Here is a 23,769-nt window from a genome sequence, read left to right as displayed (position 1 = left end):
TGAGAAATTAAAAAATATAGACCTTAATTCAAAAATTAATTAATTAAATTTACTGCCTAACTGAAAAGCGAAAGTCAACCACCACATAAAAATGTTATTTGAATATTATAAAGTTTGGTGATGAAAATGGCTCCAAAGTTTGGTCCACATCTTATTAAATAACTTCCTAGAGTTAAATGAAAAATCCCGTGTTTATATTTTATTTAGGATCAATTTCTTTATTCTAAAAACAGATCACACTGTATTGTATTAGAAGCCTAAAAAATATTTTTGGACTCTTTTTTTAACACATGCTCAAAATTATTTTCCAAAAAAATTTTATAAATATTTATTTAATAAACAACAAATTACACTGCACTTCCAATTATTTTCACATTTGATTATTCTTATTATTAATTAATTAATTAAATAATTATTTTAACTTTCAGCTAAGCACGAAATTTAATTATGAGCAGCTCGCTATATATTACGATCTGTTGTTTTAATTTCTCAAAATTTCTGAGAAACGCTTTAAGTTTTAGGTAGATTGTAACTCATCTTTATTTAGACTATAAACTATATATGACAATATGAAAGTTTCTTGGCCCACTCTGTTTAACTACGTCTTCGTCGGCTGTTCTACCACGATTAAGTCCCAAAAAATTATTCAAATTTAAAACTGAGGCTAGTGTGTTCAATACAATTTCTAACACTCTGAAGTGTCAATAAAAGCGTCAACTCTATCGTTGAGGTTGTCACCTTACTTGAGATTCCTTAAAATCAAATCATTGTAAAATTCAATATATTTCAAAAACGACAAAACCAAAAAGAACTAAATTTTGTAATTAAGATATATTTACTAAAACAATTTTTTTGTCTTATTTTAAGAGTTTAAAGTGATAATTGTTGTTAATTGAGAAATAGGATGGATTTCTATGGTTCAGCAGCGTGCTCTGCATTCAACATGTCTCTTTTTTAAGATAATTAAATATCCGTCCACATCATTTGCTAACTGTTCCCAAACAAAGCAAAAAAATTGAACTGAGGTGGCTTTTACTTGATGAAAATTCATTTATCAAAATAAATAAGAACTAAAAGTTCATATTTTCACGAAATTATATATTATGACATGACAATTGTTTCGACAACACCGTGTCTTTATCAAATGATCAAATTTGATAAAGACACGGTGTTGTCGAAACAATTGTCATGTCATAATATATAATTTCGTGAAAATCTGAACTTTTAGTTCTTATTTATTTTGTTAAAGCAAAAAAAAATTAATGAATATAAAATAAATGATTTTGCAACGTGCATTGGTTGATTTAAAAACAAACACAAACTTATGTTGATTGCAAAATATCTTTCTGGTCTCTTCATTGCTTGGCACTTCTCGTTTCCATTTCTTCTTCTTATTTCAAATTCTCGTGTCCCTCTTGTTGAGTCACCAATGATATTTTTTTAGGCTTAGTGAGCTTCAAAAGTGTACATATAAAATTTTTACTTTGGAAATTACTGTTATTAATTCATTTAAGTGGGCCTTCCCGAATTCTTAATCCTTTCTCGAATTAAATGTAAAGCCCAGTAGACACGATGCAGTTTCAACGGTTGATGTTACAGTTAAAGGGTTATACTTTATGCAAAAATGTATTTAATACGCATTATTTGCATTCTCTAATACTAAGTCCTGTGCAATTCTCATACAATTAGCCTACGTTGAAACAGAGTATATTGACATTTTTTTAAATAATATTTGGGACACGAAAACAATCGCCGAGAATTAGTGCCAAAAAGTAGTTACGAGAAAAGGAAAAATACAAAAGCTGTAACGATTATTGAGATACCAATTATTTTAAAGTGTACAGGGCGGCTCAAAAAAGCGTGAGGAATAAAACATACATTTGAAATTCCTGTTAAAATTATTCATTTTTTATTAATAACGTTATATACCTGAACTTAATGGCTTTTTCAATATCGATTTTAATTTTCTCGAAACTTTTGAAACCAATGAGATAATGAACTTTACCCTATCGTTGACTTATCCTGCATTTTGAATTTAGGTTGAGTGAGTATTTCAAAAACATTTTATACAGGGTGCGCGAGTTACGTTTGTTGATCAGAGAAACACTTTTTTAAAAAAACTTTTATTTGCTTAAAGAATTTTATTGTCGTTAAAAACGGGAACGATTTATAACAACAAAAGCGAGTTGACTGCCTGAAGTTAAGAACAGAACTGGTTCTCCTGTCTCAAAATTATCTTAACGTTAAGTTGTATACAATTACATAAACGCAATAAAGCGATATCTAAATGCACACTGTGCGATTAAATTATACTAAGGTAAGCAGTTTATTGGCATGTAACTCGCGCAAAAAAGTCTATTGACATTGCGATAGTTACATGTTGCGATTCTGAAAATAACACACAGTGTCCTATTTTGCGAAAGTTTTTACAAACAGCATCTAACAATTATATTTTTCGCTTTGTCCAACTTCTCGTCGTCTATAACACTTTCCGCTACTTCATCGATTCTGCTTTAGAACGGTATCGATTTTCGTTTTTGATATGTTTTGGCGATTTTAAGAGATTTCTACTACCGTTTTCTTAACTGTCACTAGAAAATGACTACATCAACTCTATTTCCATCCGTAAGGCTAAAAGGAAAATGGATACATTAGGTAATTTGGTCGATTTCGTCCTATATCAACTGTTTTTATAAATTTCTAAATTTGTTTCTCAAATCCATTCCAACATTTTTTGAGTGTAAATTGTAAATTTGAATTAGAACAGCAGTGAAATCTTAGAAATTTCATTATAAAATAAAATGAGAATATTTTGTATACTTTGTTTTAAATTTATTTAATAAACTATTGAATTTTATTCGAAAAACAATCCATGTTCGTAACGGGACAATGCAAAACACAATCGTTTATAAAAATCACGTCACCGGAAACACAAATTCGGGAAGTGAAATTAAGAAAGTCATCGACTAGCGATGATCCGAGTCCTTAGAAAATAACGCAAAATTCTCTCTCGTACCTACTACATACATATCCATTTCACTTTCGGATTCATTAAATGGCTTTGTACAAGTCCGTTAAACTGTAAGTTACTTGAATGGCACTTTCTCATTGCAACTTTTTTCCCCTTCAAGTTGGCATTACTAGTTTGTAGGTATGACGTTTCGGTTTTGAGTGAACATCATCAACACCTCGAAAGAGCTAGTCATTCTGACAAAAATACATATATATCACTTAATGATTTATTATGCAATACAATAAAATACAATACAAAAAGAAATGGTGGCTACGGACTAGAATCATTTATGTCAAATACACTTAACACAGTTGTTAATTCCTAAATTGACTGTTACTTTTCACTGCAGTTTGTATAAGTCGACTTTATAGAAAAAAAGATGCTTTAAAAAGGGGAAAAACGAGATACGTTAAGTATTTATTACAATTCTCTCAGAAATTCCAGAATTGCTAATGAACGGTATCTAAATCAATATCCGCAGCGGGTGGTATCGCATCTACAATTATTGGCCAAATTGGATAGACATTTATTGGAAATCGGCAGTTCAAGCGAGCCGAGAAACGAATATTTTCTCCGAATTGATTCTAATGGGGAAAATGTTATAAATATGGTGTGGAATAAGTGGAAATAGTTAAGCTATATGATGGCCTGCCAGTAATCGGCTGGTGAGATCCCGAATGACGGCTCAATTTAGTACTGGAAATAAAAGCTATTTCTGCTTGGTTCAGCCAAATTGCGAAGGCTTATGACAAAATGCATTGAAGTAGATGGATTTCAATTTGAACATGATTGGGTCTAGGCTGTATTATACCTAGTTTATGCGATCAAAGAAATTTTGTATTACCAATATTAATTTGAAAAGTGTGGTCTTCTCAGGTTCTCGGTGGTTTCCTTGTCGATTGATTGATAATTTGAATGTCTTTTTTGCTACTGTAATAATTAGTTACTAATGTAAAAACTAATTAAAACTTAATTTAACAAATTCGTCAAGATGTGACCACCTTATCTTTTGTGTAAATTAAACTTTATTGTGAATTTTTGAAAGTGTAATACATGAACGTTTTCGAAACATAAATATTTAAATTATACCGTAAAAACCAAAATTCACCAGAAAATTCAACTTCTTGTAGAATTCTGGCGTTTGTTAATTTTATTCTGTCATGTTCTGTCCAAGAGACGACCAGATCTATTTGTTTCTCCATGTACGTTAGATTTTCCACAATCGCAGTACCTACAGTTTTTTTTTGTCTGTGATGTTCTCTGGTTTGGTTTTCGTCATTAAACTTCTTATAGTTTGCCTATAACATAGGGCGCTTTTTGACTTTTTATTTTGTTGCTATTCTCCTCATATTGAGAGTTGGAAATAACTTGTTCTTCAGTCTTAAAAATAACCGTTCTGCATTAAATCTTCTTTAATTTGTTTTGCTTCATCGTCAAGAGTTGCTGGAGATAGCCTTTGCTATTTTCTATAGTGATTGGAATAATTCCTCGTGGTTGGATGATGCGTATCTGTGATTTTTCTGTACATGGAGGTATTAATCTGAGCTGAATCCGATCTCAAGACGAAGACATCGAGGAATGGTATTGCTCTGTTTTATACATGGAGTGATGCAATATTTTCAAGGTGTCGTGGACATATCTCAACCAAAATTTAGGTTTGTTAGTTGTTGATGTGATAGCTTCTTCCTCGAACTATTCCATGCGGACCAGTGCGCGACTGGCGTTGTCCGTAATCTTCTTTGCTTTAGACTAAGAAGTTAAGGTTCTGGATATAATAAGCAAAGCAGGGAACAAAAAGCTGGATCAACCGCAACGAAGAGTTTAAGTGAGAAATCGGAACCACCCTTGAATTAAACAAAGCCAACAAACAATAGAACCAGAACGGATGAACCTGAAATAAGACAAAATTATTAAGCTACGTCCAACTGATAATGGAAATGCTACCGTAATTCAAAATATTGATATTGGGAGACGGATAATATAGTTTATTAACCAAGGACCCAACACCGTAACTGGAAGAATTTACAATATAATTAGAAAATGCAAGAAAAACAGAGCAATATCATTCCCTATATCTTGGTCACAAGATCGGATTCAACTCAGTTTAATACCTCTATGTACAGAAAAACCACTGAAACTGTTAATCGATTTTGCATAATAACTGAGCATATTAGGCAATATGCTCAATTATTGAAAACTGTTTGTGATTTTGCATAATAATTTAACCATTAATATTGATTTTGACTAACAATTTTACAGGAGTACCTGAAGATGTAGTTGTTATGCAATCTATTTAAACAAGAACTGATCTTATGACTTACATCACTACTATCCATTGCAAAACGATTAATGAAAGAGTCGTTTTTTACTATCAAAAACAAGAAGGGAGTGAAATTTTTGATCATTACTTAACTGAGCTAAAAAAACTAATAAAATGTTGTTAGAGCACTGAGCCGCAAAGCTCTGCAAGAAACGTTTCTACATATGGACAACCTTAACTTATTTGGTTTCTAGTATTACAGTAGATAAGCTTAAAGACAGTTGGGAGTGGACTGAATCTCTGTGTATAAATAATACGCGGGTAAATTTTAAAATTGACACTGGGTCAAACAATGAATTTACAAAAATGTTATATAACACTTGAGGCCTAGGGTGGCTTTAACGTTTTGCCCTTTGGTTGCAAAAAAAACAGATTCTGTTTAACAATAATACTATTAATTAGAGTTTGTTGTAGTTAAGACAAATGTTACACCAATTTTAGGTTTTCCAAGCTGCATACGCCTTCATTTATTATCTAAATAAAAGTCCATTTTAGATTCGAATAAAGAAAATTTTATTAAGGAAAATCAAAATATATTTACACTACCCGGGAAATTTCACACGCTTTTCAACACGCACGCTATACAAAAATTGAAATTTCTTCTAACTTCTAAATATGCTAAATGAATAAATGTTTTAGGTATTACGGATAATTGCTAATATTCTTAGCTATTATGCAAAATCAGTAAGAGTTTCGGCAATTACGCATAATTTCTAAAATACTTAGTTATTATGCATACAAACGGTTTTCGGGTATTAACGGTACATATATATGCAGTGTGCGTATATGGTAAAAATATTTAGGGGAATACGAGGTGTGTTCAAAAAGTAAAGTGACTTGTAATTGAGCGGACTATGTACATTCGATCTTCGATATTTTTTTTGTTATGTTGGTACACATGTCCCTAACATACGTTCACAGTTTCAGCCAGTTTATACGTTTACTTTTTGTTGTGAGATAGAAGCGTTAGACGTGTTCTCTGTGTTCGGCGATTTTCTACTGTGAAAAAAAAAATGGAGCAAACAATTTTCAAAAAATATGTAAAAAATGGAACATAGTGCTGCAAAACACTTCAAATATTCACAACAGCATATACTGAATCTACTTTGGATAAAAAAGTTGCCGATGACGAACCTCGCTTTGGATGCTCCAGCACGTCAATAACTGATGAAAGCGTTGGAAAAGTGAAACAAATGGTGTTGAAAAATGTTTGGAACGATTGGGAGGATAAAGAAAAAATTCCTGGAAGTGCTTACTAGAAGTGCTATGAGATTTGGAAAAAACGTTGACAAAAGTGTATTATATCTGGGGGAGATTACTTTTAATTGGGCAATACTAATTTTGACGAATAAATAAATACTCTTCGATAAAACTTAAAATGTACCTTACTTTTTAAGTCGCATTAAGTATTTTCATTCAATAAAAAAAATCTGCGATGGCGCTATTGTAAAATTAAAAAAAAATCAGTACTGATTTAATTAGAATGTGTAGCGTATTTTACAAATCGGCCCAACTATTTATTTATTTATATTTTACTATCATATCGGTATGACCAATTTTATTTTCAAGGATATTCTGCGAACAACTTTTTGACTTATTCGAAAAAACGTCTCGAAACGGTGCCCTAGTTGCCCCTTCTACGGTAACCATATTTAAAGGTTCCTGTCGTTGCAAATTTATATTTTTAATTGAATACAGATAACATATACGGGGAGTTGTATTTAAGACAAAAAATATTCTGACAATCAAAAAAAAAAAATCGAAACGGTTTTAAATATTTAGAAAATCATGTGTTCAACTGAAACTTTTATTACAATATTACAGACGAGTCATATTGTGCGCCAGGTCACACACCGCAGGGTGCTGATTCAAAGCATTCATATAAATATCCAGCTCATCTTCGGAGCTTTGGTGGCCATCCCCGATAACTTCCGCCGCCTCTTCGGAATCGAAATATCTATCTTCGGCATCGTGTTCAATTTCTTCGACGTTGTCGTAAACAGCACTATCGTCCACGTCGCTGTAATCGAAAGCTTCGTCTTTGCCGTCCAGAAAATTTTGATACATGGTGGTCACGAACTCCTGCCTCAGCAGCAGCCGCTCCTGCGCCGTTACCATCGGAGATCTCTTCTTGCTTTTAGTGACGGCCATTTTGTCCTCCTCAAACTCCCCCCATCTTACGTTACCGGTAGCCAGCTCAGCGTCTTCATCGGACGATTCGCTTTCTTCCATCTTGTTGTCTTCTTTTTGTTGCTGCAACTTCATCCAGTGCTCAGCGTTGTCCCTTTCGATTCCTTCCATCAATATTTTAACGAACGTCACCCCCTTCTCCATAACGTATTTGTCCCTTTCCCTCTTTTCGTCAGCGGTTAAATACTGCCCCACCAGTTGCTCGTAAAGAAGGGGATTCCTTTTCATCATTTCTATTTCAGAAAAGTACGCGTTTTCTTTTATCATCTGCTGCAACGCCTTATAACGTCTGTTTTTAACCTCCAATTGTCGAGAATTTTTTTTCGTCAATTCGGCCAGCACTATACCCGTTTCTTCCCAGTTCGGCTCGGATTCAGCAGTGAACCGGTCGAAGTGGCTGAGCTGATTGCGGTCGAGATGCTTGCCAAATTTTATCAGGAAATTGAGTTTGCTGTTCTCGTAACATCTCAAAGCAATGTCGGTTTTTTCGGATTCGCTCGGTTCGGCTTCACCTCTTTGTTGGCTTTTGAACACTACCTCCTCGTTCGCTACCAGGGTACGGATAATGTTGTCGATGTTGCTAGACACCGTTATGGTGACTTCTTTGGGCGCCTCTTCCGTTTCCATTATCGACCTGAGACAAAAAATTACCAGCGATAAAGGACTACGCTCTGTTTCTTAAAACGAGAGATTAATCGTTAGTAAAACTTAGTGGCCTTAGCCATATTCGAAAGGCGTGGTATTGGACACGGTGAGTCAATAATAAGTGACTTCATTATCTCTCTCAATAATTTCACGAGAAAATTGTAAAGAAAAAAGTTGTAAATATTTTTAGCACACACAGTTCAAAATTACAAAAGTACATAGGGCGGATCAAAAAAGCGTGACGAATAAAGTATATATTATTTTTAAATTTTGATTTGAATTAGTTTTAAATTTCTTCAAAATTTTTAATGATAACAACACACACATAAACAATTTTTGCAATATTTTAATTTTCCTAAAAAAATATTCGTTCTCACAATTGGCAAAAGACTACAATTGCGCCATTATTTTTGATGTTAGAGTTATTCGAAGATTAAGTAAAAGATATATGCAACAGAACCAGCTTGCATCATTTTAACTTGAAGAATTTCGATTTTCTTAATTGGAACCACCATGTACAGGGTGTTTTCGAATTGAATGTCAATAATTAGGTTTTCAAAAATACAATATATATATTTTTAAATCTGTAATAGCACTTCAGATATTTTAATGAAACTTGGAACTTCATATTAGTACTTCGATTTTTTGAAGTATTTTAATAAAACAGATTTTAATAAATATTTACTTGTTATATTAACGATATTTTTACGACCATGTAGAAAAGAGGTTATTATTTTTTTAAGCGAAAACCGTACATCGGATTGAAAAAATCAAAGAAATTTTATTTCTTTAGAAAATTCCGTACGCCCGCCACTGGTTTATTTTACAAAAAAATGTGGTACCTTAAATAATGTCTCTTGATACATTATGTGTGTACGCACTTGTAGAGTAAAATTTGGTGGAGCATTATCCTTTTGAAACCAAATCTGTCGATCTGGCATATCAGGTTAATTTGGATTTGGAAAAAAAACTGCATCTGAGTATTAGTACTTCTTTTTAAAATGGACCCAAAAATCCCCCCCCCCTATAATTATTGACACTCAATTAGAAAACGCCCTGTCTGCTTTTAAAAATGAAATTTATTTTAATTTTTTCAATATTTATCATTCCAAATTGACTAAATAAATTCATACAATTAAAAACACCCTCTATAATATTGCGTCCCTTTTATACTCAATCACCTCCATTTACAATTTTTGCCAAATCGGTTTTTGAAAAAAAATCATCCTACGTCAGGCAAATTTTGATATCAGCCAATTTAATAGGGGAAAATTTTGACAATTATGCGAATTGAGTGCACAAAAACTGAAAAGAAAAGTGTACATAATTTAGGCAGCGAATAATATTTTATTGTTTTTAAAAATAATTTTAACCTTATTCTCTATGAGGGCAATACTTATTTTATTCATTCAGCAAAATTTTGAATGTTTGGTTGGTCACTATAGTTTAGTATGATTATTAATAACCCTAAACCGGTTAATAAAATAAAAGTGAAAATTATTTCGTTAAAAAAATACCAACAATTAAAAATATTTAGTAAATATAAACTTATATAGCTTTATAATAAAAGAACAATTTTCAATATAGATTAGTTAAATATCTAAGGTGGAAAGAGATTTTACAAGCATTTCAAAGCTATCGAAAATTACTGCCAGTGGCTGAGAACTAGTGAAATTGCCTTTTTTCTTTCACCAATTTAGAACTCCATAAACTAAGACAAATTTGTAAACATTTAAAAAAAAATTTTTCTTATAAGTTTTCATGTCTCAATTTCCTAATTTTAATAAGCCCTCGCCTACATAATAACAGACACGTTTTAGTTTCTCAGAATTTAAATATACCGTGAACGGGTAAAATGTAATTAATTCAAAATCAGGTATTGGAGTTCAAGAAAAATACTCAAACACGTCCGTCATAATATTTTTGTTGCGCATTTTTAACAATATAAAAAATAAATGGTGGGTCAAAAAGTTGAAGTCCGAGTACCAAGAATTTATTTTATGATGCATATAAATGAAACTAAGAGAATTGAAATTTTCATTTTTATTGGATATGGAGACAAAACTAGAACTCAAGAAAAAGTTAATAATTTGCTTAACGCAAAACATTCAGACAGTCCCATTACAAGATCCACATCGAGTATAATTAAACCACCATTAACAATATCCTAATAGGTTTAAAAATCCTTCCAAAATATTACTCAGGATATTTTCATTAATTTTACTTTTTTCGTATCAAATTCTATATCTTTAATTAATATCTAAATTTTGTGGCTTTTTTTTATACACTTTTGATTTTAAATATTCATACAGGAAAAATCCATTGTCATAAAACGTAATCTGCAAAATCTTGGTGAAGTCATATATTTTTTAAAAAATGTAGAGTTTTTTGGATTTTCCATTAGTTAAGTCATCATAAAATAATAAAGAACTTAATCAAAAAAAATCCAATATTCTAACTATTGCGAGACTATTGATATGTTTCATTTACATTTTTGATGTGTTCACTCACCGAATGATTCGCCAATGGAACGATACGGTAAGATAAGGCCACAAAAGTATTTTCTCTGCTTTTTTGTCTATTTGATTTCAATTGTAAATTTTTGTCGACAGAAAATTAACAATTTTCGTCGAATTCGCTACCTGAATGTGTAGGACAGCAAAATAAAAAAAACTTAATTAAATATGAAGAAAAAAGTTAAGAAACAATTTTCAAAAGCCTTTTACGTCCATTTAGCAATTTTATGAAATTTATAATGACAAACCTTTCGCATCTTTTGAAAAAAGTTTTTTAAGTGTATTTTATATATATCAACTTAATAGTTTCCTATTTACGAGGGAACACAGAAATGTTCCACATAACCTAAAAAGTATTTCTCATCGGTGCAATCTGGAATATCATTTAGAAATATGTGAAATCTTTGTACAATTCGCTAAATCTGAGACCAGTGAAATCCCTAAAATCTGTAAAGTCATATGTTTGCGTGAAATCTAGTGTACCAATTTCCGGACATGCTACAGAATAATGATGGACGTGTGCGGGTATATTTTATATGAAATACATTCTCTTCAGAGATAAAGTATTTAGATTACATTGCAATAATAGGAGGCCCCAAGCATTCAAACAAAGCAAATGCTATTTCATTTTTATTCATTTTATGTGCACACCGCGACATCTAGTAAGATGTAGCGGCACCTCATGGTCGCGCAGCGCGGCCGCTACGAGAAACCTTTAGATATTTGGAAAAAGTAAGGCGGGGTCACCAATGTTGTCTGTTGTGTGCAGTCATCAATAATTTAACCTCAAATTTTATGGTGTACGTTAATGTTTTCGCAAGTACAATACAGAAGTAAAGTTTGGCTTACCTGACATGTTTAGAACCCCTTGACTTATAGGTAAGTGTTGTGCTGAATATTATAACTATCTAACCTAATGGTTTTGCATTTAGCGATGTCCTATGTGGCACTGAAAATCTCTAGTCGAGACGAATATAGTTCTCTGATCACTGAACTTAGTATCACTAGCGTTTCCGTGTAATTATTATTAATTTTTATACTGGGAAATGCTATTTCAATGTTTTCAGCAATTTTCTCTTCGTAACTTTACAGAAATCTACTGCAGATGGTTCACGAGAGTTTCGACGTTTTATCGCAGTGGCGCTGGAGTTGGTCGCGATTTTGCGGAGATGAAGAATTCAAAATTTGGTCGCCGCAGTGGCACGATTTGAATCTATGTTTCCAAGAAGTGTGTCTGCAAATTCCAATTTTAGCGGTAGCGGGCTGCGGCTCTGCCTATTATTTTGGACGACGATATGGAGTGGTTTCGAGGGGACAGTTGTCTCTCATTGCCCTCAAAATCCGTTTCATTATTTCGTTTTTACTTGCGTTCCTTCCGATTGTACAAATCTATATATTCTTGAACAAAACCGAAGAAGTCATTCCTCAGGTGGCCTACCTGCTAAGCGGGGTTCAATGTTTATCGTGGTTCACCCATTGCGCCTACATTGGCGGGTTGACGAAAAAATTGGGAAGAAATCCGAGAGGACCCACGTTCATGATTGTGGTTTGGTCGATGCTGTTCGCTCTATCTGTGATTTCACTAAAGAGTCATTACACTATTTATAAGTATTCATCGAACCTGACGTACAGTATTTATTTGGCCTACGGGATGAGCGTTTGCTATCTCGTACTGCAACTGGCGTATGGACTGACATTAATCCCTGGTGATGGCGATTCTACCTATGCTGATGTCACGACGGCAATCGGGCCCGTAAGTTTTTGTCAAGTTTTCGTATTACGTAAGTTGGAGCAGATATCAAAAAATATAAATTTTCAATTTGACATTACGGGAAATGTAATTAAAAAAACTAAGTTGAAATAAGCATTTACATTGAAAATATACCGGATGTCCCAGTAAGGCTCACGAGGTAGGGAGAAACTAATGTTTATTAATTTTGAAAAAAAAAAGATTAAGCAAATCCGCCATTTTTGAGGTTCTGGAATCGTAACCAGAGGGCGTGATTGTCATCTAGCATTTTAAAACCCATTTTCTGCCAATTTTGCTTATATTAATGTTACTTAGAGTGAACACGGTTCTAAAACTGAGGCAAATTCAATTTTTTAGAGTCGTTGAAACGGGCTTTTCCTACGCCATCAAAAGCACCACCAGGTGGCGTTTTTGGCGTAATGCAAATAAAAAAACGCATCTCAATTTATTCATCCTAACCTAAAATATGAATAAAAGAATTTAAAACTCAAATGAAGTTGCTGTAATAATTCTTAATAAATTTTAAATACAAAAGTTCTTTGCATCTAAGGGAATCTCTAGATTATTCACTTTTGAATTATATAGGGTGTCCCTTCGGTATCGGCATTACCATTAGAATTTTAAGTGGAACCCCCTATATTTTATTGCGTTTTTGGATTTTGTGCAAAAACAAAGGTAACTTTCAACAGACAGACCTAATTGATTTTCGGACAGATTCGATTTGGATATATTTTTTTTGTTTAATAGATATTTCGAAAATGCACTAAAACCTTATTCTGCTTATTGATTCCACCTAAAGTTATGACCAAATGGGACTATTTAACAAGAGATCGAGAGCTCCTAGCAGGGTTTTAAAAAAAAATAATTTTTCAACAAATTCTTATTCGGAATTACCTAAAAATTAATTATATTTTTATAATTTCCCTGAAGCTCGAACATGGTGCTGGAAATATCGCAGGCGCTTCGCATAAGCTGTAGAATGTTTCTTTCTGGCTTCATTTTGATAATGCTTTTTTGTTGGATAGTCCTTACTAAAAGGCACTCAAACAGCTTATCTCATATAGCATCGACTAAAATCGTGGCCACACAGTTTTTGGAAGCGGAAAATCGAAAAACCCTTTTAGGGACTTTTCCAGGACTGGTATTCAGATCTATCCTAAAGAAATTAGATCAATGTAAAAAAAAATTAACGTTGTAAATAACGATTACTTTGTGTGTGATTTTAAGATTTTGCAAACAAATTTTAATTATTACAAATTTCAAAAATAATGATAAAAGGCGTCAAATATTGCTTAAGTGACTTTTATTTTTTAGTACCATCTTAAAATAAGCACATTAATAAATGTATTAAATTAATTAATCCAATTCAACTACCCTGTACAATATTTTAAGGATTTTTCAACTGTTCGTGGGCAATTTTTGCGTGACCCCAGATTTGACTCTCAGATCTAGTTTTTGAAATATATTTTTCACTTGTGCACAGGGTGGTCGTAGTTGGAGCGTTTTAATAGGAAAATCCTATTTCTGAACTCAATAGATCAAAATTGACATACATGTCAAGGGCCCGATTTTTGAGAAACATTTCATGGTTAAAACCGAGATATATGGTGTTTTTAAATTTTCCGCAATTTTAAAAATGCCTATGACTTTTTTATTTATGAATATTTTGGATTCAGATAAATACAATATTAGAGAATTTTTTTAACCCGTTGACTGGCAACTACGAGATAAATTGCTTAGGGCGCCAACTACGAGTTATTTCGTCCTGTGTTTATTTGCCATTTTTGTCCAGCTACGATTCAACTCAATGCCAATATCAATAGATAGCGTCTGGGAAAAGAACAAAAAATCAATGCTGGCTTTTATATAGAAAATGTATTAAAAAACGATCAAAAAAGAAGCGAACCATGAGAGAAATAATTCGTCGTCGCCCTTTAAAAAAACCTTTTTTATGATTTTTGTTGATATCTATTGACTAGAATTAGAGTTTTTAATAAGATAATGGGATAAAATAAAATTGGCATTTTTGGCCAGATTTCTGAAAAAAAAATTGAAAAAATCGCCAAGGTCCGTAGATTTGTGTGAACTTAGCGGATATTTTAAATATTTTGCGAACATGTCTTATTTCGTTTTTGGTTAGTTAGTTAGACTTACCATTAATTCTTGAAAGAAGTATTTATTATCAGCAAGATGGTTGCCCCGCTCACAACACAGGGCTGTAAGTGATCTTTTAAATAAAGAGTTTGAACAATGTTGGATTGGAACTCGGAGCAGAGTTAGAAGAAGCCAATCGAGAAGGGTTTGCTTTTACCTCTCAGTACGAAAAAGGTGCCTTTAGGGTGTTGAAGGGGGCGGCGACCAATTTGAACATTTTTTTAAATTAAGATATTTCAGTATAATTAATGTAAAAGGTTAAATTTTAATATTTTATATTTGAATATTTATTGTGTTTTGTTTATTAAGTTAAAATTTTGTTTTATAAATAATCAAAAATATTGAAATTAATATATACCAATTAAATAAAATTAAATTAAAATATTATGTGTTTCTTAGATTTTGTGTCTTTCACTTAAGTTATTTCAAATTAGCTTTATTTTTTTAACCTACCAGTGTTGATAAAACTATTTTAAATGTTTCTCTGTGATGTCTTTTTCATCATGATTTGATCATGCACGGGCCTACTAATAAATAACCAAATAATGCCATATATTTCCGCCTTTTGGCATTATGGAAACCAATAAATCTATATGGGTCAAAAGGGCTCGACGCGAATATTTTTTTAGTACTATAGACAACTACCAAATGTTCATAAATAAAACAGTTATGCGCAATTTGCAAAATGGTTTAAAATTGTATTGTATTGTATCTCGCCATACGGTTTTCCCATTAAATATTTATCAAAAATTGAGCCCCTTAACATGCAAGTCGATTTTGCTCCTAACCAGTTCAGAAATAGTGTACATTAGTTAGTTATTAATTAAAAAATTTCTTTTATTCGGCCTTCTGTTGTGCGATCGGGGTAATAATTGTGTTATTCAAAATCCCGGTCCGAACATTTATTTTTTGTAGTTGTTTTGTATGATTTTCTCTTATTCATTGTGGATTATTTGTGCTCCAATACCTACGATTTTGTTTATTTGCCATTAAAAATGTATTTAAATTCCACAGGGGTTGCTAACTTCTTTTTTAATTAAAGTTTCATAAATTTTAAAACTAGACTAAATTTTTGCATATTCATCCGTTTTACTGTAAAAATAAAAGCCCGAAAAGATTTTACTGCAATACACGGTATTGACTCATTTATTCACTGTACTGACAATACCATATTATGCAACATGCAACATGTGGTAAACGGCATTTGAGTCGCGAGTTTATTTGGCACAAGCGGAGCGCCACGCCTCTTTCCCATCGTTATATGTCGTTATATGTATATGTAGTCTTGCACACTCAACAGATTCTCAGGGTGTGTGGTAACATAACTCTTCCCCCTTTAGAGTTAACTACATCTGGTGAGGGTTAGTTCAATTGTATTGTACTTGTAGGCTACATAAACAGAAGTTATAAGTAAAACAACATATATAAAAATGGTCTATGTACAGGTATTTTCGACAAATAATTAGGAAATCGATCAGGATTATTTTCAATTATCTTATTGTCGATCTGATGCAACTCTAACTTAAATAATCAAAATCGGGAAAAATAGCAGGTTGGGTTTTGGTAATTTCTTTCTTGTAGTTCACAATAGTTGTCTCATAGATTTTCATTTGACATCCGGTTGGCCAGGCGAGCTTGCTTTTAGGCAAAATCAATCAATATTTTGGAATTATCCAGTCGGTTTATTATTGGTCTGCTGACGTCTATCTGTTCCCAGGAAGTAGGTTTTGATGACTGCAGTAACTGAAATTCGCAAGGACTCTTCATTCCAAGTTCTTTAACATTTCCTTGCGGACATAGATACATGAGGTCATCATTTCTTTGCAGGAACTTCTTTCGTATATGTAGTGTAATTGATTTTTAATTAAATATTTAGAATGCCGTATAATAACCTTAAAGAGACACTGATGTCTAATACAATTGAAAATAATCTAGAATAAAGCTATCCATAGTAATCAATTTTTCAAAATGTACTATAGTTTCCAAGTTAATAGGTGAGGGCATTTTATTTAAAACAACAATTTTTTTGATTTGTTTAAGTTCGCTAAAAAGGTCGTTGGACTTAATATTACTAGCATACAATTTTCTTAATTTGGAAAACGTACAGATACATGTTTTCTAGATATGTTATTTTTTACAAAACTTCTGGATTCCTCATGCGTCGGTTTTTGCTGAGTCGAAATTGCCGACGTTTCGCCAATCATCCTGTTGGCTTCTTCAGAAACTAGTTCAGTCAAGCTCTGAAGAAGCCAATAGGATGATTGGCGAAACGTCAGCAATTTCGACTCAGCAAAAACCGACTCAGGAGGAATCCAGAAGTTTTTTAAAAAATATTACAGTAGCCTGTGGAAGTTTCTTTGAAAAAATTCTCGATATGTTGTTTTTTGAATAAGACTAACCTGATTTAATTTTCTTTCGATAAGTTTTTCATTTTGATTTATTTGTTGAGTAGTAGGGTTAAATTTGGCTATGATGTTTGTCAAGTATTGATTTCTAATATTCCTTTGTAACATATTTTGATTTAATTTAATGCGTCCAAATTACCGTTTATTGACTTCAACACGAAACCTAAAATATTTACCAATCCACGCTTATTTCTGGTTCTTTGGAGATCGGGAATAATTTCATTAATTTTATATTCTCTGTCCCAAATCAATTTCAAAATTTTTAAATAGTCCGTTGCTTCATAATATTACTCCGGGTGTTATATTAGTGAGTCTGTCATGTTATTAGATCGAAAACTTAATTTATTAATTCCGATTAGAATCGCATTTAGGAGTTTAATAGTAAAATTCCGGGGTTGTCGTCTAATTGTCTCATTGGATTTTATCTCAATCCCGATTACTAGGCTGAAATATAATATTTTTATTTTAGTCGAAGCTATACATTTGTCGTAGTGGTCGTTTTAAATTGTTCATATGGACTTTAGCTTCAGATTCCGTTTTTACAGTTTTACGAGCATTGTTTATGCGTGTGCGTAAGCCTATACATATTTCGAAGAACTATGGTTAGAAATTTGGTTTGTTCAATACTAATACTAATTTTCCATTCTTACTGGATGACGTTCGTATTTACCAATTAAATGGTAACTATGTTTAGTTACCATTTAATTGGTTAGCTGACGTTTCTTTGTATTCAAATGGAATCATTGGACAATGATTAGATAAATTAATTGTTTGTGGAATACAGTTTTCATTTTTATTGAGCAGATTGCTGTGGCATAAGGATATGTCCTCGATTTTATAGCAGTTTTCCTTTAGGTTAAAGAAATCGTCTATTGATTTCAAAAGATGGGGATTATTTATAACGGATATTTTATTATTAATGGGTACGGGGTATCTTCGGTAGAGATCATAAGGTTTGTTAAAAATATTTGGTATGACTACTTAAGATATAATAAGGTCATTTTTTATCGTAACGTCAGCGTGCGCCATTTTGTACTATTTAATTATATTATCAAAAGGAATTCGTGTTTTTGGGTCAAGTTTAGAGATAATACTCTTAAGTTCTTTATATTGAAAAATGTTGTGGAGCTTTACATTTATTTGTCTATGTCCTTTGTGAGCCGTTTGGGTAGGATTTCTTGATTTTCTTGAAGAGTTTTAATATGTTGGTCGTATCTTTGACCATCATCTGAGTCTAGAGTTCCAAATAAATAGTTTTGTGTCTTTCCAAATAAATTAAAGAGTCCTCTTTTAATTCTTTTTAATGTAGTGGTATAATGATTCATAAAGGCTTTAATAGATTTCGGTTGGTCAATAAGATCTAGGGTTCGAGTTATTAATAAGTAAGTGACTTAAGGGCATATTTAAATTATCTAAGGTAACTTTAATTCGTAAAAGCGTTGATTTCGCTAATTTTAAACAATCCCGTAAGTTAGTCAAATTAACATGATAGTAGAAATGATGAAAGTTTGTTACAACCTAATTGTTTCCTTGACGTACTGGTAGCAGGGGGTTTGTTATATCTTCGATTTTATATTGGACACTTACGATTAGCGGCAGCACGAAAATGGCAATCTTCATTCTTATTCCTAAAAATTATAAATGTCTTTTAACATTTATATTTTGGGTTGTACTTTTTCTGTTAACTTCCGAGGTGTGTTTGTTAGTTGATTAGTATCTTCGGGTATTTATGCATTAAATTTTAAATTTATTTTTTCATTAGTATACCCATGGGAAGCATGTATATTATTATTATAATTTAATATTGCGATATCCATTAGCTCTTGGATCGTTTTAGTACGATGTTCATTTTTTAGAGCAACAAGACTTTCCTTAAGGGTAGAATGGAATATTTTGACTGGTGAGTTTGAATTTGGATTGTACGGTGTAATGAAATGTAACTCGATTCGATACGTTTTACACAAGTCTTGTACTGGGTTACTTTCAAAACTTTGTGCGTTATCTGTAGTAATTTTGCTTGGGGTTAAGGAATTCGTATTTTTGGGTCAAGTTTAGAGATAATACTCTTAAGTTCTTTATATTGAAAAATGTTGTGGGGCTTTACATTTATTTCTCTATGTCCTTTGTGAGCCGTTTGGGTAGGATTTGTTGATTTTCTTGAAGAGTTTTAATATGTTGGTCGTATCTTTGTGTGTTTTTCCGTCTTTTTGTGTCTTTCCAAATAAATTAAAGAGTCCTCTTTTAATTCTTTTTAATGTAGTGGTATAATGATTCATAAAGGCTTTAATAGATTTCGCTTGGTCAATAAGATCGAGGGTCCGAGTTATTAATAAGTAAGTGACTTAAGGGCATATTTAAATTATCTAAGGTAACTTTAATTCGTAAAAGCGTTGATTTCGCTAATTTTAAACAATCCCGTAAGTTAGTCAAATTAACATGATAGTAGAAATGATGAAAGTTTGTTACAACCTAATTGTTTCCTTGACGTACTGGTAGCAGGGGGTTTGTTATATCTTCGATTTTATATTGGACACTTACGATTAGCGGCAGCACGAAAATGGCAATCTTCATTCTTATTCCTAAAAATTATAAATGTCTTTTAACATTTATATTTTGGGTTGTACTTTTTGTGTTAACTTCCGAGGTGTGTTTGTTAGTTGATTAGTATCTTCGGGTATTTATGCATTAAATTTTAAATTTATTTTTTCATTAGTATACCCATGGGAAGCATGTATACTATTATTATAATTTAATATTGCGATATCCATTAGCTCTTGGATCGTTTTAGTACGATGTTCATTTTTTAGAGCAACAAGACTTTCCTTAAGGGTAGAATGGAATATTTTGACTGGTGAGTTTGAATTTGGATTGTACGGTGTAATGAAATGTAACTCGATTCGATACGTTTTACACAAGTCTTGTACTGAGTTACTTTTAAAACTTTGTGCGTTATCTGTAGTAATTTTGCTTGGGGTTAAGCTTTGACAAATTTCGAGAAGTTTAGCGTTTTGATCGATAAGGTGTTGTAGGTTGTTAAATTTTTGTTTAAAATCTAAAGCAATGCCCTGTTCCATTTTTAAGTCGGAAGCGACACAGTGCGTAAAGAATAATTTTATTGATCAGAATCAGAAAGATTTGCTTGAATTTCATTAATTATCGCCGAGTGTTCGATTGGTTTTCAATTTTGTTCAAATTTTTCAAATTCAATCAGAGCTTTTTGCGGTTTTTCAGACAGATTTTCCTGTGATTCGAAGAAGTGTATAATTTTTTCGTACCATAAATATGGGTCATTTTTTCCCTCGTTTTCTTCACATACAGCTGAAATATGTGTTAGTGGGGATTTTACTAGGTCTACAGGGTGTATTTCTTTTGGTGGTCGTAAGAAGGCGTCAGCGTTGACATTCTGTTTGCCTTTTTTATAATGAATTGCGTATTAATATTCCCGAAGTTCTAGTTTCCACCTGACTAATTTTGAATTAAGTACTTTAATGGAGAAGATCTATTGTAAATGTTTATGATCCGTTACTATAGTGAATTTTCTACCAAATAGATAAGGTAGAAAGTAATTTTAGCAAAATTTTATATGAATTTTCTATTATATCCGACAAGACCAAGGATTTAATTTCTTTAGGAGTGTTGGGAATTTTAAAATATTTAAGGGCTTCTGTTTTCTGTAGGAATTCAGACTTATCCAATTGTATCTTCATATTGAAGGATGCAACTGGTTCAAAGACTAATTTTAATGAGTCCATGTGTTCCTGAAGACTGGTCGAGTATATAATGATGTCGTCCATATACCCAAGACATATTTTTCCTTGTAATCCACAGAATACATTGTCCACTGCGCGCTGAACTGTAGAGGGCGGGTTTTTAAGACCAAATGGAATTCGTTTATATGCGTAATGTCCAAGCTCTGTGTTAAATGCTGCTTAGGGATGCTTTCAGGATCCATTTTGATTTTGTGGTATCCACTGGCGAGATCCAACGTTGTGAAATACAGGCATCGTCCTAGTTTATCCAGTACATCAATCATAGTAGGTATTGGGTATTTATCATCTATAGTCTTCTCATTCAATTTTCTGTAGTCTATGACGAGTCTTCTTGTTTATGAACATACGGATACTTATATGATTTCGCATGTACAGGAATTTCGTCGCTAGTCTTAATTGTATGTTTCACTTGATTTGCAGAGGTTAAAGTATCTCCGGGTGTATGTAAAATATTTTTCAATTTTCTTACGAATTTAAAAAGCTGTTCCTTCTCTTTCGAACATCTATCGTGTCGTATTAAATTTCCAATATTATTTTTTTGAAATGTTCGGTTTTCTATCTATTGAGAACTGGTGTTTCTAAATTAAATAGTTCAAAGTTGTTAAGGTAAGTTGTTATTAACACTACCTTCGATGGCAGTTGATTAGATATATCAATTATTTGTAATCGTAACAAAGGTAGATTGCTTGCAAGTGTTGCTTTTTGTATAGTTTTTGAGGGAATTTCTGCTTTGTAGTCGTCGAAACTTTATCTATATTTCATATTTCTATATTGAAAGCGAATGATGTTATTTTCCTCTCCGAACTGTTCAACATTCTCGTAGTTTGAGTCATAATTATCATAATGATCGTATTCGTTAAGGTCAATTAAGTCGGTTTGGGGTTCGGTACTTCCAGGGTTAATGTCGCTGTTTTTCACGTGCGTTAGTTCTTGGAATGTTAAGTTTGGTTTACCTGTAGCTCGGAAATGATTGTATACTTACACCTAACATTGGATGGGGGTATTGATTTTGATGTGACGTTTGATTAGGTCGTTTGAAAGGTAAATTCGTTTGTCTATAGGGTCGAATTGGTGGGTTGTTGAATATTCTTTGGGTGTTTGACAAAATATGATTGATTTTGTGCATAATTATTTTTAAAGTAACTTTGACTTGTTAACACTTCGTAATTTGATTTGTAATAATGTCAATAGCATTATCTAGAGTTTTGGGATTTTGAACTATAAGTAACGTTCTCAACTCATTGGAAATATTCGTCAAGAGATTTTGTGTTGCGTTAATTCGTTTCGTAATTAATATTACTCTCGCTTCGGCATTTTGCATTTGAGAATATATTTTTGTATTTGTTTTGGTGGCTAAGGCTTTGAGTTTTTGGATATAATCTTGAGTATATTCGTTTTTCCTGGATAAAAATATTATATGTTACTGAAGATTTGCACGAGTGATTGGATCACTGAATTTTTGCATTAAAACTAATCTTATCTCTGCCCAAGTTGTAAGGTTTCGTCGAGTTAATAAAAAATCATCGGCTGTTCCGATTTTTTTTGATTTAATTGTCAAAATAACATATTCTTTTTGCGATACATCGTTGGTAAAATATCTTGCACGGAAAGTGTCGATTTGTTTTATAAAAGAATCCAAACGAGAAGGGTTTTTAGCAAACTAACGGCTAATCTGAAGGCGTCGGCCATTGCACTAATAGTATCAGGTTCTAGACTAATATTTATAGAAGTAGAATTATTTTCGTCTATACAATATAATAGAGAAATATGAAAGTAAAGTTCGTCTATATCTCGCGGTTGATTATTTGTGAAATTATTTCTTCAAGGATAAGTAATATTCGATAGTCTAAATTTCTTCATCAAAATTCGTTCAACAAATTTAAAATTTTCACTTCTTAACTAACAGGAGTCACTACTATAAGGAACACTTCGGTAAAAACTTACAATAAGTTCTTAGTTTCGTTCCTGTATCAACCAACACGTTCGTCGAAGAGATTCACTTTCCAAGTGGTTGTAGTGGACTCTGGGTTAGACCAATTCGTCTCGCTTTCTCTCGAACGGCGTACCGATGGTTGATGGTGCCAGGAATCTCAAATGCTCTGCGTAGTAGATCTGGAATCCTTTTCTTAACGGTTGAAACGGAAGCGTGTAGTACCGTCGATCCAATGCACTAACAATGCACAAGGGTAATTAATCCAGCGCACGAATCACGATCGATTCGCGACGGCAATCCGGAAAGTTTTCCAAAAACACGCAGAAAAGGATCCTACGATTGCGGGAATTTTATTTCAAAATGTGAAACTCGTATTTTTAAAAACGATTTTTATTTATATTACAAGTAACAAACAATATTTACTGACAAAAAGCTACTTAAAGACTGTCTTATCTTAGGAATAATGCTCGTATTTATATAATTACAGTTGCTGAATAATCATATATTTCGCGATACTATTCTTTATTAAACATATTGTGATGGAGTTAAATTTGTGTTGCGTTTTTTGAAATTGCAATTTAATATTCGTGTAAGGTGTTATTAAACATCCCTTGTTAAAGTCAAGATTTGCTTGTAAAAGTTTAAGATTGTCGGGACCTTAAAGATGCTGATTTTTGAAATATAGTAGATACTGTATGACTTTCTGGGAAAATAATATATGAGAGCTCGCTTGGATTTGACATATTAAAAGATATAATTTGGGGTGTTACGTGTTATGATTGTTCGGAGGCATTTCCCGAAAATGTTCGTTTTCAGGTTGCTCATAGGATGCATTATTTGGATAATGATGGTCATAGTTAGGTGTATCCTGGTTGTATTGATTATGGTTATATAAAATTTGGTTGGTTTCGTTTTCAGTATCGACATTATAAACTTCTTCTATCCTAAACTTTGGTGGATTGTAATGTTGTTTTGAAGTACTAGGTAATGGTTTAAATGTTGTTGACTTTATTCCCGACATAAGTGTGTGTGGTGGAAAGTGTTTTTGTTGATTGGGTTTAAACACATTTATC

The 23,769-nt window shown here is 32.4% G+C and overlaps 2 protein-coding genes across 4 annotated transcripts in view; one reads left to right on the top strand and one right to left on the bottom strand.

Moving 5' to 3' along the window:
- Positions 1-3,158: 3,158 nt before the first annotated feature.
- On the bottom strand, positions 3,159-22,992 carry LOC132705359 (coiled-coil domain-containing protein 97). Of its 2 annotated transcripts, none has more exons than XM_060675907.1 (2): positions 22,708-22,992; positions 3,159-8,157 (listed from the first exon to the last, which is right to left on the bottom strand). In XM_060675907.1, the coding sequence occupies exon 2, from the start codon at positions 8,148-8,150 to the stop codon at positions 7,152-7,154; it is 999 nt and encodes a 332-aa protein (XP_060531890.1). In that variant the 5' UTR covers positions 8,151-8,157; positions 22,708-22,992; the 3' UTR covers positions 3,159-7,151. The 2 variants fall into 2 exon arrangements, with proteins under 2 accessions (XP_060531890.1, XP_060531888.1); XM_060675905.1 differs by lacking the exon at positions 22,708-22,992 and adding an exon at positions 11,534-11,770.
- Positions 11,451-23,769, top strand: part of LOC132705355 (ATP-binding cassette sub-family C member 10) — a 91,029-nt gene continuing 78,710 nt past the window's right edge. For both annotated transcript variants that reach the window (XM_060675894.1, XM_060675895.1), the window contains exons 1-2: positions 11,451-11,563; positions 11,777-12,437. In XM_060675894.1, coding sequence (XP_060531877.1) covers positions 11,790-12,437 — 648 coding nt within the window. In that variant the 5' untranslated portion in view covers positions 11,451-11,563; positions 11,777-11,789. The remainder of the gene's footprint in view (positions 11,564-11,776; positions 12,438-23,769) is intronic.

This window comes from Cylas formicarius, unplaced genomic scaffold (assembly GCF_029955315.1).
Source record: "Cylas formicarius isolate icCylForm1 unplaced genomic scaffold, icCylForm1.1 PGA_scaffold_7__23_contigs__length_41026272, whole genome shotgun sequence".
Classification (NCBI taxonomy): Eukaryota; Metazoa; Arthropoda; class Insecta; order Coleoptera; family Brentidae; genus Cylas; species Cylas formicarius.
This window is presented reverse-complemented; position numbering and strand designations above follow the sequence as displayed.

Coding starts and splice junctions, on each gene's coding strand:
- LOC132705359 (XM_060675907.1), bottom strand. CDS start 8,150: ATGGAAACGGAAGAGGCGCCCAAAGAAGTCACCATAACGGTGTCTAGC.